General features: G+C 39.3%; 1 protein-coding gene across 2 annotated transcripts; it reads left to right on the top strand.

Annotated features, from left to right (window-relative positions):
• Positions 1–29: 29 nt before the first annotated feature.
• On the top strand, positions 30–18,099 carry LOC117248996 (DENN domain-containing protein 2A-like). 2 transcript variants are annotated; one of them, XM_078165086.1, is made up of 20 exons: positions 30–360; positions 1,385–1,456; positions 5,359–6,756; positions 6,959–7,050; positions 8,612–8,706; positions 8,803–9,012; positions 9,246–9,339; positions 9,437–9,487; positions 9,573–9,778; positions 10,560–10,669; positions 10,956–11,025; positions 12,166–12,243; positions 12,509–12,649; positions 13,146–13,294; positions 14,894–15,071; positions 15,210–15,251; positions 15,344–15,452; positions 15,544–15,813; positions 15,887–15,973; positions 16,075–18,099. In XM_078165086.1, the coding sequence occupies exons 1-20, from the start codon at positions 329–331 to the stop codon at positions 16,080–16,082; spliced, it is 3,492 nt and encodes a 1,163-aa protein (XP_078021212.1). In that variant the 5' UTR covers positions 30–328; the 3' UTR covers positions 16,083–18,099. The 2 variants fall into 2 exon arrangements, with proteins under 2 accessions (XP_078021212.1, XP_033470180.1); XM_033614289.2 differs by having other exon boundaries at positions 31–360; positions 16,071–18,099.
• Positions 18,100–18,323: the final 224 nt, after the last annotated feature.

Below are 18,323 nucleotides of genomic sequence, written 5' to 3'. Positions count from 1 at the left end.
AAGGCCGGCAGATAGAGACACACATAAAAAAAGCAAGGGACAGAAAAAGAGAGAGAGAGGGAGAGGGAGGGAGAGAGGAAGTCAGATCCAGTGTGTGTGGGGACAGAAAGAGTGAATGAAAGTTAAAGATTGGAGAAGAGACCAGGGGAGGAGTGAACAGTTTCTGTTCTCCTTCAATGAAACATCTGACGACTCACTTCAAGGATTAAATCAAGTTAGAAAACCTATTGCAGACTACTAAACAACCTGGAGCGTGCTGGTGCTTTGGAGGTTACACCAATGGATACTGTTATAGCAGCATCGGTTGCATCATGCTCCCTTTTTACTAATGAACACATGGAAGCTGTACGACAGAAGGAGGTAAGGAGCAGATTTAATTTTGTGTGTGATGAGTGGGATTTCAACAGGCTCAGAATTTCACTCAGTGTTGAAGAATAATGTGGTTTCATCCTGACTTAAGTCACATATTTTCTGCTAAATCACCTTAATAACTGTAAAAATAAATATAAGCGGGGGAGAAATTAGGATGTTACATTTTTATTTAGTAAAAAGCTTGTTAGGGAAACCATCGGAGCATATGTATTTTTTGTAAAAGCAACTTATTGGATGATGAAAACTGCAACCGCTTATGCATCTTTTGATTAATTATTCAGCTCAGGATGGCTTGTTGTTTTATCAGTAACCATGTGAATCTGTTTCCCAGCTAATCAGCCTACGTCGCTGAGGGCTACATGTAGTCCCTCGGCTCATGCACACTGTCATTTGGTCTACATATCAACTAAACAAATGATGACAGCAGCCTCAGAGCTGGGAAATTACCAAGCAATATCTAAGAGGCCGCTGAACTTTCAAGCATTGGCCTTAGAGATGTGAAAGTGTGAGAGGCAAGAAGAGCAGAGCAAAGGTTGGTCTCCAGTGAGGACAAAGCAGCAGGATAAGGAGGGTACTGAAGGAAAGAAAAGGCAGAGAAAAGTGATTCAATAATGCAAGAGCTCCCTAATGACTATCACAATGTTGGTTTGTGTGATGAGCTGCTCTAGGGAGTTGCAATGAGTCCCTGGCTGTCATGTTTTTCCTTGAGTCTGCCCAGCTGGCCCCTGAATGCCGTGCATTACCAGCTGTGAATGAACGGTCACACTGCCTAATTTGTCTCACCAAGGATCTTAATCTCAAGTTGATGCACAGTGTGAACAAAAACCTTCAAGTGTGTGCAGAGATACTCAGTCTCAATGAAAACCACTTGTAAGTTGGAGCCAGGCCAGACAGGATGCCCATAAAAATGCTAAATATCCAAAATCTGGATGCCACATTCAGCGGAGCTAAGAAATGCTACGAGACATCAATCGATTTGCTTTAGATGGTTTCCTCTGTGTCTCTGTCTCAGGTGTACAGTGATCATGGCGGCCACTAAGAGAATGACAATCACGCCGGACTGCATCTACTCCACTGTCAACAGGTTTGTATCTGGATAACAGTGAACACTTTCCCTATAGGAGATACCCATTTTCCTCACAAAATCCTCCTGAGAAACAACACGAGTTTGGATGCCCTTTACTCATCACATCCATCAAGACAAAGTCAGAAAAGGTCTTTCAACTTAGGGCTCCCCATTTCCTCCTGTTTATTTATTAAAATATAACAGTTTGATGAAATGGGCTCTGTTCCAAGTATGTGTTTATTTAGCGAGGCTGATGAGAAGAAGATGCTCGGTCATAGCCTTGTCCTCTGGCATTTACTCACAGGCTGAGTTTTCCCACTGTCGCCAGAAAAAGACTAACGTTACGTGTCCCCTCACTGGCAGTCTCAGTGACCGTACTGGGAAGTTCAGGAAACTCTAATAACAGCAACATTGTCTTTTGTGACATCCGACAACCCATCACCAAATGTGTACATTTCAATTAAAATATATAAAATGTAACTAAAACATATATAACAATGTTTTTTTTTTCTATACAATTGATTAAGTCATGTGGTCATTTTTTTATTCATAGTACACTACCACTATTCATCCATCACTTTTAGGTATTCCAACTGTTTATCCATTATGTCACTTTTAGCTACTTATTTTAACTCTTTATTTATTAGCTAAACTTTATTCATTAGAATTATTTTATCTGTTTATCCAGTACTTTTAGCTAACATTATCTTCAAACATTTTTGGATCTGATAGAATTCAAAACTGCACAAACAATGTTCAAAGCAAGGAATAATATGTTACCTAAAAACATAGAGGAAATGTTTTCTGAAAGGGAGGGGAGTTATAAGTTAAGGGGACAATTAAACTTAAAGGTCTGCCGCACCCACACAACAAAAAAGAGCTTCTGTATCTCTGTTTATGGAGTTAAACTGTGGAATAGGTTAAGTGTGGAAGTACAGAAAAGCCAAAATATAAGACAGTTTAAAAAAAATACAAGGACATTATATTTGCAAGATACAGGAATCTGGAAGAGCCTCAGTAACTGTAAATATGTGTGTGTGTGTGTGTGTGTGTGTGTGTGTGTGTGTGTGTGTGTGTATATGTGTGTGTATATGTATGTGCATGTGTATATATGTACATATATGTGTGTATATGTGTATGTACATTGTATTGGTAGTTAAGCATATTTCTACACATTTATGAATTATTTATGAATTATTATTATTATTATTATTATTATTATTATTATATGAGTTAAGGGGTAGGACTAGATAAGTTTACACTTTCTCCTACCCCCTTTCGAGCATGTGAAACGTGTGGAGGATCAATTTCTCATCCTTTTGTCTTTTTAGTTTTTGTTATTGTTGTCTGTCCGTCTGCTTGCCTTTTTTTAATTTAGTATTCCTTTACTTGTCTACCTGTTATTTTTTGTTTTTGTTTTGTTTCCACTGTTTACATGTTCGAAACAAAGACAATCAATCAATCAAAACATTCATTCATTATCTTAGCTAAACTGTCAATTTTACTGATAGCTATCTAATGAGTTTTAGCTAACTTAACTATTTTAACTGTTTATTTAGTATGTTTAGCAAACTATTCTAAACATTCATCCATCACTTTTAGCCATCTCAACTGTTTATTCATTAGGCTACTTTTAGCTACTTATTTTAACTCTTTATTCATTAGCTAAACTTTATTCATTAGAATGATTTTTTCTGTTTATCCCGTACTTTTAGCTAACGTTACCTTCAAACATTCATTCATTAGCTAAACTGTCAATTTTACTTGTAGCTAGCTAATGAGTTTTAGCTAACTTAACTATTTTCACTGTTTATTCAGTATATTTAGCTAACTATTTTAAGAAATTCATCCATTACTTTTAGCTATTTCAACTGTTTATCAATTAGGTTATGTTTAGCTACTTATTTCAACTCTTTATTTATAAATTCATGAGAATTATTTTATCTGTTTATCCAGTACTTTTAGCCAACATTATCATCAAACATTCATTCATTAGCTAAACTGTCAATTTTACTTTTAGCTAGCTAATGAGTTTTAGCTAACTTAACTGTTTATTCAGTATGTTAAGCAAACTATTTTAAACATTAATCCATTATGTTTAGCTATTTCAACTCTTTATCCATTAGAATACTTTTGGCTACTTATTTTAACTCTTATTCATTAGCTTAACTTTATTCATCATAATCATATTAAGGCTATCTGTTTATCCAGTACTTAAGCTAGCTAACGTTATCTTCAAACATTTATTCATTAGCTAAACTGTTTATCCATTACTTAGCTAGCTAATTTGTTCTAGCTAACTTTTTTTTAACTGTTTTTTCAGTATGTTTAGCTATTCATCCATTATTTTTAGCTATTTCAACTGTTCATCTATCTTTTTTTATTCATTAGCTAAACTTAATTCATCATAATTATATTAGGCTATCTGTTTTTTTCTAGTACTTTTAGCTAACATTATCTATTTCAAATTTCAATTCGTAAGCTAAACTGTTTATTAATTACTTTTAGCTAGCTAATAATTCCTAGCTAACTTAACAATTTAACTGTTTAGCAAACAATTTGAAACATTAAATTACCATTACCAATTACCATTACTTTTAGCTAGTTGTTCTTAGGTAATGATTTTCTCTAGCTAGCGTTGATCATTTGCCACTTTTAGCTAACTGTTTAAACTGTTTACAAATTACTTTGAGCTAACTGTATTAACTGTGGCCTTTATCCATTACTTTTATCTAACTATTTTAACTATCTTCTACTTTTAGCTTACCATTTTAACTACCCTGTTGGCCTGCTATCTACAACCTCAATTCCCAAAAAGTTGGGACACTGTGTGACGTGAATACAGTACAAAGAGATATTTGAAGCTCAAACTGATAAACTTTATATTTTGTATAATTTGATGCCTGCAACAAGTTCCAAAAAGGTTGGGACAGTAGCCTTTTTACCACTGTGTTACATCACCTTTAATTCAACAATACTCAGTAATCGTTGGGAAAGTCAGGACAATAATTGTCGAAGTTTTTAAAGTAAAATTCTTTCCCATTCTTGCATGATATACGAACTTAGCTGCTCAACAATCTGGGGTTTCCGTTGTCGTATTTTCACACGTTTTAAGTGGGAGACAGGTCTGGACTGCAGGCAGGCCAATCGAGTATTCCCACTCTTATATTACAAAGCCATGCTGTTGTAACGTGCAGAATGTGGCTTGGCATTGTCTTGCTGGAATATGCAGGGACTTTCCTGATAAAGACATCTGGATGGCAGCATATGATGCTCCAAAACTTGTATGTTCTTTTCAGCATTCATGGTGCCTTCACAGATGTGCAAGTCCCGCATGATGCCATGGGCACACCCTCATACCATCACAGATGGTGGCTTTTGAACTTTGTGCTGGTAACAATCTGGATGGTCCTTTACCTCTTAAGCCTGGAGGACACAACGTCTGATGATTTCCAAAAACATTTTGAAACTCGTCAGACAACAGCACACTTTCTCCACTTTGTGTCAGTCCATTTCAGATAAGCTTGGGCAGATTGGTAGGATTTGGGTATAAATAAATTATTTTGTTTAAAATATGGCTTTTTGTTTATAGATATTATTCATGTAATATGCCGGTAATCTAGGACTATCCAACCAGATAAAGAAGCAGTTAGTTTACTGAGTATTGTGACAATAAACCTATAAAGATCAGCATCAGACCAATTTCTCATCATATTTCATTGTTTATTTTTCAAAATATTTTTCAAAATTACTTAGCAACGTAAAGTACCGTGGCAGTAAAATGTGATCACCACTCTGCATATTCACATTTTAACCCTTCTTTTTCATTTTGTTCATGTTTATTGTTTGACATTTATCATTTTTTGTTAATTTGTAACTTTGTAACACCCAGTAAAAGCGTCTTTTCTTTTTATGTTTAGAGTAAAGACGAGCTCTGCTAGTGAGCAAAGTGATTTCCATATTGCCTCAGTGAAAAACAAGAAAGCTGGACAAAGAAGAGCAGGGGCACCAAAACTCCCCTTCACCGCATTAGACAACCTGAGCAACCAGAGGGAAGAATCACCCATGATGGCTCACAGGAGGTCGAGCTTTGACCGTCACAGCAATGAAAACACTCTCTTGGTGGGCAACAAGCTCCCCAGATCCAGTGGAGGCAATATCAAGGACAAGATTTCCTTATGGGAGGGGAAGGAACCCACGAATTCACCCATTACCTCAGGTTCTTTGGGCCAGTGTTCCATCATAAAAAGGACAGAGTCCCTCACAAAAAACAATAAAACTTCAGATGAGCAGAGTGCAGAGGGATGCAGGAGAGTAGCCCAGAAGGAAAAGGAAAATCTTGGGAAAGAGAATGTAGGAAAACTTGGGGATTCAAGGTCTTGTTCACCTGTTGAAACTGGGAAACAGCAAAGAGGGACGCTAAACAGGAGCAAGCCTAGTGATAACCAAAAAGGTGAGGAATGCAGCAGAGTTGTCCACAAAGAAAAGCAACCTCATGAGAAAGAGAATGTTGAAAAACTTGGGGATTCAAGGCCTTGTTCGCCTGTTGAAACTGGGAAACAGCAAAGAGGTACTCTCAACAGGAGGAAGCCTAGTGAGAACCAGAAAGGGGAGGAGTGCAGCAGAGTTGTCCACAACGAAAAGCAACCTCATGAGAAAGAGTATGTAGAAAAACTTGGGGATTCAAGGCCATGTTCACCTGTTGAAACTGGGAAACAGCAAAGAGGGACGCTCAACAGGAGCAAGCATAGTGAGAACGAAAAAAGAGAGGAATGCAGCAGAGTTGTCCACAAAGAAAAGCAACCTCATGAGAAAGAGAATGTAGAAAAACACGGAGATTCAAGGCCTGGTTCGCCTGCAGTAGCAGTGCAGCAGCAGGTGGGGACATTGAGGAAAAGCAATGAAAGGAGAACAGCAGAACAAAGCAGCCAGGAGAAGAGGGCTGTATTCACCCTTTTTAAAAATCTGGAGGCTATGGGGGAGAACCATGGGAAAACTCCTCCAGAGCTTGGAAACTACTTCTGCCCACCTAGCAAGGACAAACAGGTAGTTATGGATCAAACTGGTGCGGTGAAAGGGAAGCAACACCAGGAGAATGTGTACACAGAGCCAGGGGCACCCCCCATCAATCCAGTCCCCAAACCCAGACGTACCTTTGAGCATCCAACTCCCACCGCGATTGGAAAGAGTCAGAGGCAAAGGAAAGAGCAGAGGAACCTCCCGCCACTACCCTCCATCTCTACAAAAACGTCCTCAAAACCTCCTTCTGGTTTCTATGGGACACCCAAGAGTGAAAGAGTCAGAGACAATGTCAACAGGTATAGAGGGAACAAAAGTTGAATGTGTTACTCATAGACAGAGCTTAACAATTATAAAATAGAATGCTTAGTTTTGTGGCTATAGTAGCAGTTAGACCTGATGTTATGCTACCTGGATGAGTGAGAAAAATCCTTTACCAAATTATTTCATAATTTAGGAGCACATTTATACTGATGTGCACTTTTCTGTTCACAACAACAGGAAATCCTTTGAGTTTGAAGACTTTGCAGGGTCAACTAGCCCACTCCTCTCTCGCTCACTGTCTCAGGAACATCACTATGAAGACATCCCAGGTCAGAGACCTCTATTATGCAACATTGATTTCCCTTTTTATGCCTCATGTCAGCGACAGCTGCGGCCAGAGGCATTACATCCATATGACATGTATGTCTATCCGTCCTATTCTCTAGAATTCTTGTGAACATGATATCTCAGGAATGCCTTGAGGGAATTTCTTCAAATTTGGCACATGCGTCAACTTGGTGGTCAAAGATCAAGGTCACCATGACCTCATAAACATGTTTTTGGCCATAACTCAAGAATTCATATGCTAATTATGACAATATTTTACACAAATTTCTAAAATGATTTTTTCTTTATATATCCAAAAGGTCAAAGGTAAAGTCACTCTGACCCGGTCCATCTCATTCTTGTGAATGTGATATCTCAATAATGCCTTGAGGGAATATCTTCAAATTTGGCACAAACGTCTACTTGGACTCAATGTTGAACTGATACCAGTGGTCAAAGCGCAAAGGCCACTACGATCTCTCAAAGATGTTTTTGGCCATAACTCAAGAATTCATACACTTAGTATGATAAAATTTCACACAAATGTCTAATACAATAAAATGATAAAGAGATGGCATTTTATATCCAAAAGGTCAAAAGTCAACTTCACTGTGATGTCATAATGTTCTGAAAAGACCCTTTTGTTGCCATTTTTCAATGTCATAACTCAGAAACAGAAGGGGAGACATTTGGTCAGATACTGAAGTGATGGCTCTAATTTTGGGTGCAATCCTTGAAACTTTGTTGATTTCATAGGTTCTCTGTGCTGCTGGGTTGAAGATGTGCAAGAAGCATCCATGTTATGCGAAAAAATACACTTAATACCTTCACCTAAATTCCTTCAAGTCTTTACTACATATAAAGGCTGGACAGACATGGATGTAAATTGCAACTTGATTGGTTGGAGGAGGTCGAATGGAGGCAAAATGATAGATCTGGTTTCAGAAACAAACATTAGACAGTAAGGCATTTTGGCACACTTTTTCACTTTCCTGCCAATAGTTACATGAAAAGATTGATTATAACTCTTATGATTATTGACCATTTCTTAGCTGGGTGCAGTGCTTTCCTGGAGTCTCTCAGAAGTTGGAAGATTTCTTACCTTTGGACAGAGCCAGGCTAGCTGTTTCACATTTCCAGTCTTTGTGCTAAGCTAAGCTAAGCTAATTGTTTCGTGGCTGTTCCCTCATATTTATCAGCCAGATATGAGAGTGGTATAAATCTTCTCCTCTCACTCTTGGCAAAAAGAAAACAGGAATTGAACTATTTCCTTAAAGTGGACCAGACTGAATTGGACTGTTAAATGGGGCTGAAGTTCATGAAAATGTCCCTGGCAATTTCTGGAATCAGTGTAATACTTGAATGATTCTGATGTTTTTCCTCTCCTTCAGGAACAACATTCATATTTTGTACAATATAAATAACATCAAGTTTACAGATACTGGATATTACAACTGGCAGCTTCAGTCTGTAAATACTGGAATAGCCTGCCCATATAGTTCAGACTGTGAGAAAATGCTGATAAACATGTGTTGAATGTTGCCATTTTTGTTCCCCCTGCAGATTTATCCAAAGAGAATCCATATGAGGACATAGAGCTGGAAAGTCAATGCTCCCAGCAGTCTTTGCCCTCCTCTCCTGGCGCCGATACCACCAAGGTTCCTGCAGTAGAAGCCAAGCATAATACTTTACAGTGACACCACTTCTTATTTAAACAACTATGAAAATGTATAAAATTATTTTCTTGTCTTCAGATGTCCAGACCCGGCTTCTTCAGGCAGAACTCAGCCAGGAGCTTTAAGCTGCTGGACCTGCGGAGAACAAACCAGTCACCCCACAGTACCAGCAGCGGGGGTGTTTCATCTCCACTCCAGCTCAGCCCTCCCTCCACTCCCACTGGGCCTGAACACAATTCTTGGCTGCCCGGGGATCCCTACAGTCGCACCTGCCGCAGGATACCAACGGTTTGTGCCTGAGTGGCAACTTTAGAGCTGCATATGTATTTCTGATTCAGAATCGCTGAATCAGTAGAAGTTTTCTCCAACAACCCTAATACTTGTAATGATATTTTAACCCCGCTTTAATTTAAATTAAGTGTGGCTGCCAAAATATAATTCATTGGTGGTTAGTTCTCATCCTTTGGGAGAGATATCATGCTGTAGTATTTCCTCACACTGATTCACATTTTTTCCAACAGGTTGTGCTAAGAATCAACAGCATCTTCGAGGCTCGAATTGGGAAGAAACATCTGCGAAGGATCTATCATTACGCCGAGACAAGTTCAGGCAGAGGTGATGATGATAAAATTAAATGTTATTGTATTTATTTTCTAATGGCTGTAATGTAAATGTGGAGCTTTGTTTTAAGAGACATAACTTTTGTTGGCAGTAACGGATGACAACAGTGACTCTGAAAGTGAAGCTGAAGAAAGAGCGAAAGGTAGATGACCACACTCTTTTTGTCTTAAACTTTTTTACATCTTTGGATGTGTTCAGTTTTTACCACACTGTATCTTACTCTCCAGCTCATCGCCAGCGTCTCGTGTCAGTCAAGTCCATATTGAGCCATCCAAACCAAGGTCACTACAACAGTACCAACAGCAGAAACAGCTCTCTGGAAAAAGAGCTCCACCAGCGTCTTCTCTTTGAATATTTTCTAGTCGTGTCACTGCAGAAGTCGAAGGCTGGCGCCCACTATCTGCCGGAAGTCACACAGCAGTTCCCCCTGAAGGTCAGGAGCAAAGGGGTGCTTCAATCTGTACTTGCCTTTTGTGATAATTATAGTTTAAGGGGGCAGGCCACCAATTTTATCCTTTGAAGGTTCTGTATGGGACATTCAGACAGTAGTTGTGTCATAGCATCCTGAACAGAAAATGAAGTCACAGTAAATTGGGCATTTAAACATGGGGTCTGTGGGGACTGACTCGTTCTTGCAGCCAGCCTCAAGAGGCCATTTCGAGGAGCTTTTGGCAACATTGGCTATATTTGTCAGCCCCTAAAGCTGCTGATTAGTAGGAGCCAGTCTTTCATTTTTGGACTCACATTAAAGACAAAAAATTCAGGACATTTTGGCCACTACTCCATTTATTTTTACCTTCTTTTTTTTTATCTCTTGTGAGTCCACAAACGTTATGGAATACCAAGTAATACTAAAATCCCAAAAGTACCCCTTTAACTGTTGGTTCCAAAATGCCTCCACATATCTACATATTTTGCCCCAGAGACAAAAGGCAACATTTAGATTAATTCAAAATACGGACAGATTCCCAATAGACAAGATTGTTGGAATGCAAGAAAAGCTGAACTTGCAAGACAGAGGCTTTAAACCAAGAGTCTTTGTTGCAGCATTCATCTATCCTAATTCAAACCTGTAAACTTATATTTGTTAATAAGAACATGCGAACCTTTAACCGCTAATTATGGATAAAAATGCATAAAATAGTGATGGAAATGAAGTTAATGAAAGTAGCAAAATTTAGTCCCATTGCCTAACTGCTTTGCTTATGTTGCAGCTGGAGCGCAGTTTCAAGTTCATGAGGGAGACGGAGGATCAGCTGAGGATAATTCCTCAGTTCTGTTTCCCAGATGCAAAAGCATGGGAGCCAGTGGAGAACTACCCAAGGTAAAATTGTAAAAATTAGCATAATGCCACTGATTATAAAGATAATGTAATGGCCAAAATAGCTTTAAATACTCTCCCCAGAGCCATTTCTCACCCTTAACAACTCAATATGAGACATATAGGCAAAGAAAATTCAACTCTTATTACCACTAGAAAACTTGCTGTTTAACCTATGGAACTGAGGTTTTATATGTCTGTAATTATTTATGTGTATTTTTTATATGTAAAATCAAAATATGCTAATTACATGTTTATGTGTATATTTGTTGTGGGTCATCCCTCATAGTGAGATGTTCTCCTTTGTTTTGACTGGAGAGGATGGGAGCAGGAGATTTGGATACTGCCGGCGTTTACTGGTAAATACAAATGAGTAGAATAAATAAGTGCTCTGCTACTGAACAGGAAGTGGCTAAATACCACGATGACGGCTGAGTAAATAACTGTGCCAAAATAGTCGGCGTGCCTGTGGGAAAATTGTCCATCTGAGAGTCTGGGAGGAAGTGTGTGTGTGAGTGTGTATGTGTGTGCCTTTGCATATGTTTCTGTTTATGTATTTTTACAGTATATGTCTGTTTCAGTGCTGTTGATGTGTACGTTAATGTGTTTTGATTTTTAAAACCTTTATATGGCCTCTGTCATGTGGAAACCTTGCAACTCTTTGGGACAGTTTATATGGTTGCTTAGGAAAAACGGCTCTTTGGTGCATTCAGCAACATTTTTTGATTAATAAAATATTCAGTTGTCCAGTTGTTAAAGATCCAGTGTGTCATATTTAGGGGCATCTATTAGCAGAAATCGTATACAATATTCATAACTATGTTGTCATTACATTAATCCTTTTCCACAGTGTCAGCCAGGTTTTTCTCCAGAAGCCCAGAACAGACATTCCAATCTTTGATAGGGACCTTCACATTTTAGCATCGGCCACCATAACTCTTGTACATGCTTGACACATGGGAGAAGTTTCAGTTGGTTGCAGTTGATTGGTTGCTACATACTTAATGTAAAGTTATGGTGGTTGGATTTTGGCAAGTAAAGTTACTGTGGTTGAGTTGAGGAAAAGAAACATGGTGATGACGTACCCTAAAATAACTCAAGTTCACTCAAAGTTAAGATGGATCTGGGCACTGGTCTCTGGAGGGAAAGTCCTGTGTTTTTTGACCCATCCAGCACCCCAGCCTGATCCTTACTGGACCATTTCCTTCTTTGCTACCATCAGCGCATTAATCATGTGATCACACTTTTCTCAAATATGTAAGTTTTACGTGAATTAGTAGTTTAGGATTACATGGGATACATGTGAATTTTGGTGCATTACTTTTCGTAGGAAAACATATGACAGTGCATGAGAACAGCCTGGTCGATGCCAAAAACACAAAGTCTAAAAAATATAGGGCAGTTAAACTGAGTTTATCAAGTTCCAAGAAGTTTAGCATTTTGAGATTTTCAGTAAATATGGGCTGCCAGTGAAATTTTAAACTTTTAAACTTTTTCAGCCCAGTGGAAAAGGGAAACGTCTACCAGAGGTCTACTGTATTGTCAGTCACCTTGGATGTTTCAACCTGTTCTCCAAGGTAAGCCACCCCCTCTGGTCCCCTATGAAAACAAATTGATACTAGTAATCAAGCAACTTTATAAGGTGTGTGTATGTGTGTGTCTGTATGTGTATTATTTATGTTGTGGGGACATAAATCTGTTTATAGACTCACACTGTGGGGACTCACCTCCTTATGGGGACAAAACACATATCCCTATCATGTATAAAATTTAAGGGTGAAGGCTTGGGTTAGGGTTAGCATAAGAAAAAATGAATGGAGTGTGTGTATGTGTGTATTGTAGGTGCTGGATGAGGTGGAGAGGCGGAGGGCTTTGTCCCCAGCCCTTGTGCAGCCTTTTATGAGAGCCATCATGGAGGCTCAGTTTCCAGCTCCAGGCAGAACCATCACCATTAAAACCTTCCTCCCTGGCTCAGGAACTGAGGTGAGAGACACTAAAATAATGAAACTAAGACCCTATTAACCTAAAAAAATATGTTTGATTGTCCGTTACAATATCAGGTTAGCCCACTATAGTCTATACTGAGATAATGTAACTTTATTGCTTGTGTCAGCATTTTGGCAGCAATAATCTTAAAGGATTTAGTGATGTGTGAGTTACTCATTGAGCTGCAGTGTGTAGATATATATTCATGGCATGTTTTACTAAAGTTTTAAATGTATCTCAACTCATATGCTCCATATAATGTTACAGTCACTCAGCTATCTTCAAGACTAAAAATATAATCCTGAAGAAACTTTAAATAAAAACAAGTCCTTTTAAGGAGTGTGTGACAAATCTTTGTTTTTCGAATCGACTTTCAGTAACAAGCAACTCAAAAGCTAGTGTGTAAAACATGTCAGAGGGTCAATTTAAAAACTATAAATTACAGTATTTATGGTGTCTTATAACATTGTATATTGATTCATCATATTCCCAGGTAATGGAGCTCTGTCGACCTTCTGACTCGCGCTTGGAGCATGTGGACTTTGAGTGTCTCTTCTCCTGTCTGAGTCTGCGCCTGCTCCTCCGGGTGGTGGGCTCTCTGCTGCTGGAGCGAAGGGTCATCTTCACAGCTGAGAAACTCAGGTTGGTGCTATTTTACCTACGGGCTTTCACAGCATATTAAAAAAACGGTATCTCCCCTCTACGTGACAGCTCATTTGATGGCTCATAAAATATGAGATTTAACTGAACATCCTTCTTCCACTGTTTATGTAATTATGGAGTCGGCTGATATGAGGTGCAAGTGTCAGGGATGTTTACATTATGAAGTTATAAGAAACGTGGGTGGTCCAGACCCTCGATTTTAAATAAATTTAAGGCAGCCCCAGTTTTATTCAGAGGACATACCAGAGAGATATTTTGAGGCCGGTCTGTTGAGTTGTTGTGTTGGGGCCAGCTTGTTTGTTCTGCAGGAGAAAGCCAGTGGGAGTCAGAAAGAGCGGTCACAGTAGTGGAATGCGAAGCTGAGTGACGTAAATGAAAGAAGTATGTAGCTGTGCTTTCCTCTCTGGGAAATGTTGGTGCTGTAGGGATTAGTCAGTGATTAGACTGTATTTTAGGCCATAGCACCCTCATGTGGTGAGAATGAAGAAGTTACTTCTGCATCTTTACTCTTCTCTGCCTCTCCCTCTCTTTGTAACTCTCATCCAGAAAAAGTATAGCAAAATAGTGTAAGCTTTAAAGGGTGACATTAGTATTTTTCCCATGTTCTTGTCTCCAAGTGACGAATGGGACAATTTTTTAAACTAGTAAAATATAGAGCGCTATAGCTGGCATCTGCAAAACAGGCTGCAATGTAACCATTCCATCTTCACACCGTCAATGAACGTCCACTAAAAGTGCTTGTTCGTGCCACTGACAGGGTCCGATTACTATTCTAAGTGTCTGACAACTAATGGAAAGGATCCCTACAGAGATAGAGTGTTTTGTTAAAGAGTAAGATCCTTTTTGTTTAACCAGAAACAGCCCTGAATTTGCTATCGCCAAACACACCAGACGGCATTAAAATGAATAGCAATTTTATCATATTTAAACACACAAAATTGGCAGAAACAAAACTCACAAAAATGATCTAGGTTCGTCCTCCACTATTTCAACAATAACCAACTCTAGTTTGGTCAAAGTAAACCCTTAATTCAGCCAGTTAAATGTGAAAATGTGCTGACTGTGTACACACTAAAATTACTGTTTATTTAAATGGAGTCTGTTGGAATTGGTAATGGTGATTTCAGGGCTGTTTCAAATTAGATTCGTTTTTAGCTTTCTTTGAAAACTATTTGCAAGCTAGCTTCCCTGATATCTATAGGTAGTGTGTTCCATATCTTTGGGGCATAACTGACAAAGGCTACATCCCAGATCTTCTTGCGGCTGTTGCTGGGAGCCTCCAACAAACCAGCAGCAGATGATCCCGGTGTTCTTGGGGACAAATAGTTAACAAGAGAGTTAGCAATGTAGCTAGGTCCTAGCCCATGTAGGGCTTGTATATCAGGATGAGGACCTTAAAATCAATTCTACATGTAATAGGACAGCACTGATGGTGCGAACATGCCCCGAGTGGTTCAATTGCAGCTTGTATCACCACTGCTGGCTGCAGTCCTACTTGTTCAATATGGGACTGAATACAAAAATTGTTGTCACTTAGACACAAAATTTACCCTAAAAACATTTTCCCTCTCATTGCAGTACTCTTTCTCAATGCTGCCATGCTGTTGTGGCGCTGCTTTACCCCTTCGTATGGCAGCACACTTACATCCCTGTGCTGCCCTCGGCCATGCTCGACATCGTCTGCACTCCAACCCCGTTCCTCGTTGGCCTGCTGTCCAGCTCCCTGCCCCAGCTCACTGAGCTGCCCCTGGAGGAGGTCAGACAGGCACTAATTAATAAGTATAACTTAGGTCATCTAAAGAAAACTGTATTTTCAGCTGTTAACAGATTTATCACATCCATACATCAATACAAAATGTTGTACATTGCAATAATGTAGGCTTTCTTTGCACAGGTTCTGGTTGTGGATCTTGGACACAGTCGATTTCTCAGACAGGTAGGCCATGTGTTGAATCATGTTTATGTGTGATTTTATGGATTCCTAACATACCTATAAATTAATTTCCTACCCTGTTTTGTCACACTTAGTTGGACGATGAAGACTCCATCCTGCCTTCTAAGCTCCAATCAGCCCTGGAGAATGTCCTGGAGAGGAGACGAGAGCTAGCTAATGATAGAAGCGGAGAAACGGCCAGTGGTGAGACATAACAAGGGCTGGAACTGAAAACTAGCCATAAAAGCCATTTCATTTTGCAACCGAGCAACAATGTTTATCCTCTCCTCTTCAGATTCCAGCCATCTTAGCACTGTTGTGTCCGAGGCCTTTGTTCGTTTCTTTGTGGAGCTCGTAGGCCACTACCCACTCTTCATCACAGGTGAACGGGAAGACGGTTACTCCTCTTCTTCTTCCTCCCCGGTCCCCTGCTATTTCCAGCGTGAAGGTTTCCGTAAGGCGATCCCGTCTAAGACTACGCGTCGCTTCCTGGAGGTCTTCATGGAGACCCAGATGTTCGGCTGGTTCATCCAGGAGAGAGAGCTCCACAGGCAGGCTCTGAGAGGTAAACAGCTGCAGTGAAAAGAAGACTGTCGGGGAGGTGATCCAGTGATTCATGGTCCTTTCTCTTTCATCAGGACTGTTTGAAGTGAGGGTGCAGGAGTATCTAGACTCCATCCACGAGAATGAACACCGGAGGGTTAACAGGTTCCTTAAAGGCTTGGGTAAGGTTGCTTCTGAGCAATTATTTCTTTGTACAAATGATCCACTGTTGGCTCATTCTCACCTTAAACCGCTTCTGTTTCTTTTCCTTCGTTCCAGGAAGCAAAATGAAATTTCTTTCCAAGAAATAATTGCACAAAAAGAGACAAAGACTCAAAAGAAGTACTGACACAAGGGTGGACTTCAAGAACCAAAAAAGTCCAACAAAAGAAGCTATCCTTTGAGTGCTTTTTCAGAGACGCTCGTTCATGCCATCCTCTTCTGTATCAATGTGTAAGACTTTTGCTCAGATACACATAGCCTGTGGTGAATCACAAATTGGTCTCATCGAAGGAAAATCCTTCTGTATTTCACATGAGGTAAGAGACTTGGGACTGTAGACTCACAACAATGTTTAAGAGGTTCCAGGTGGGTTGTTTTTTAAGTTATACACACACAGACAAACCAGACAAAATTTGTCTTAGGTAGGGGAGAATTGGGCTGGTTGTCACAATTTTTACTTTCATTTGAACCCTTCAAACTGTATCCTTAATAGATTCCCTTTCAACATATAATGGTAGTCTAAAATGTCATATAGGAATGGAGTGACCTTACTCTCCTTACGCTTATTCAATTCAAAAGATATGGACTGTCAAATATGTCCAACGCGTTCTCATCCCAACTTGTCAAAATATTGCTGCTTTGTCAGTGGACTTTCAGGTCTACTTAGGACACCATAGGTATCTTCCTGCCTCTGTTGTTAATGTTAATGTTCCAGGAGGCCATGTTAATTTTTGCTTGTTACTTACGTTGTGTCTTTTCAAAATACACTCCTGTCTCCACAAGAAATGTACGGTTTATGCTTGTTAGATAGAGTCTTCCTCAAAATACACTTACGTCAGTAAAACACCTCATGGTTTCGTTTATTTCCTTGCACAACAAAGGCACATGTTTAGTTTCTGAAAAAACATCATGGTTTGACTAAACAACACATTCACGAGAGAAGCGAATAGCAGACTCTTGGGTGAAAGTCCAGGGTTTGTTGTACCCATCCACCTTCCCTCCCACCTGCCCTATAGAGACTTTCCATTTCCTTACTTTACATTGTTATCGGCAGCTTTACAAACTGCCGCCAACCAGTGCGTTTCATAACACTAGAAAAAGTACCTTTGTGCATCAGTATCCTACATCTAACCTATATCTAATGCCCAGATCACTGACAAAGCCGTGGTTTTTGACAAGTTCAGAATAAGAACAGGCTGATATGTCTTGTGCACTCACAACAGGGTTGGTTGTCTCTGTGTTATTTTAATGGGGAAAAACTAAAATGGGAGGCAATCTTAAAAATGAACTTAGAATGTTTATCTTCATTGAAATGTTTTATTGAAGTGCAACAACATAACCAGCTCATCCATCAAGAAAAAATGAGCAAGAAAAACTTAACCTATAAGAGCATTTTTTTATCCTTATATAACATAAAGAACCAAACAAAGAACAATACATGAGGCAACAAACACTGAAGACAATGTGCCAACCATCACCAACTAACATAACAGCCACAAGTTGTACCCTTGCTAAGAAACATCCGATCTAAACTACAGCTCTCCCTATATATTTTTTAATGGTGATAGCTGTTTTAGTAATGATCTCACTGTGTACAAGCCTAGAAGAGAAACACAGAGCATTTAGACATATAACAGTTAAAGTCCTCACCTCTATGTCAAGTGTCTTACTCCTGAAATAACCCTGTAGGTGACCTATGTCCCTAATCCTGAAAATTTAAGTATCAGTATTTCTAACAGTGTCCTTTATGGAGCGAGATCTAATGAATGTGACAACCAACTCGTGACAACCAACCCACTGAATTGGTCACTGAATCGAGGAAAATGAGGTGAATCATATGCTACTCAGTATGGTAGTCACTCTTCGTATACACTGTAAATGGACTTGAAGTGCGCTGTCATAGTATTATGTGAATCCGCTAGGGGGCAGTAGTATGTTTTCTCTGATTAGATGATCTTGACACTGTCAGTGAGTGACCAGAGAATGACACAGACCTGCTTTCCCGCTCTTTAATGCTTCAGTTTTATTTTGGTCATAACAGTGACAACATCACAAGTAAATAAATACAATAAAACAAATAAATATGTTTTCTGTTATGAAGCAGTTATTGATGTTGTCATGTTTTTTTTTCCAGAGTAACAAATGCCCAGGTCTCATGTAATCACTGCATTACATGTTTAAAGTTTGGATGTCATTGCTGTAAACTTTGTGAATTTCTTTCCCTGCTATCCTCCAGTTGTAGATTATAGATGATGATACTAGTTTAAGGTAAGAACATACTGTATCCAATGACACTGTGCACATTTTAAA

The sequence above is a fragment of the Epinephelus lanceolatus genome, chromosome 23 (assembly GCF_041903045.1).
Source record: "Epinephelus lanceolatus isolate andai-2023 chromosome 23, ASM4190304v1, whole genome shotgun sequence".
NCBI classification, from domain to species: Eukaryota; Metazoa; Chordata; class Actinopteri; order Perciformes; family Serranidae; genus Epinephelus; species Epinephelus lanceolatus.
Note: the sequence above shows the minus strand (reverse complement) of the source record. Positions and strands in the feature narration are given on the sequence as shown.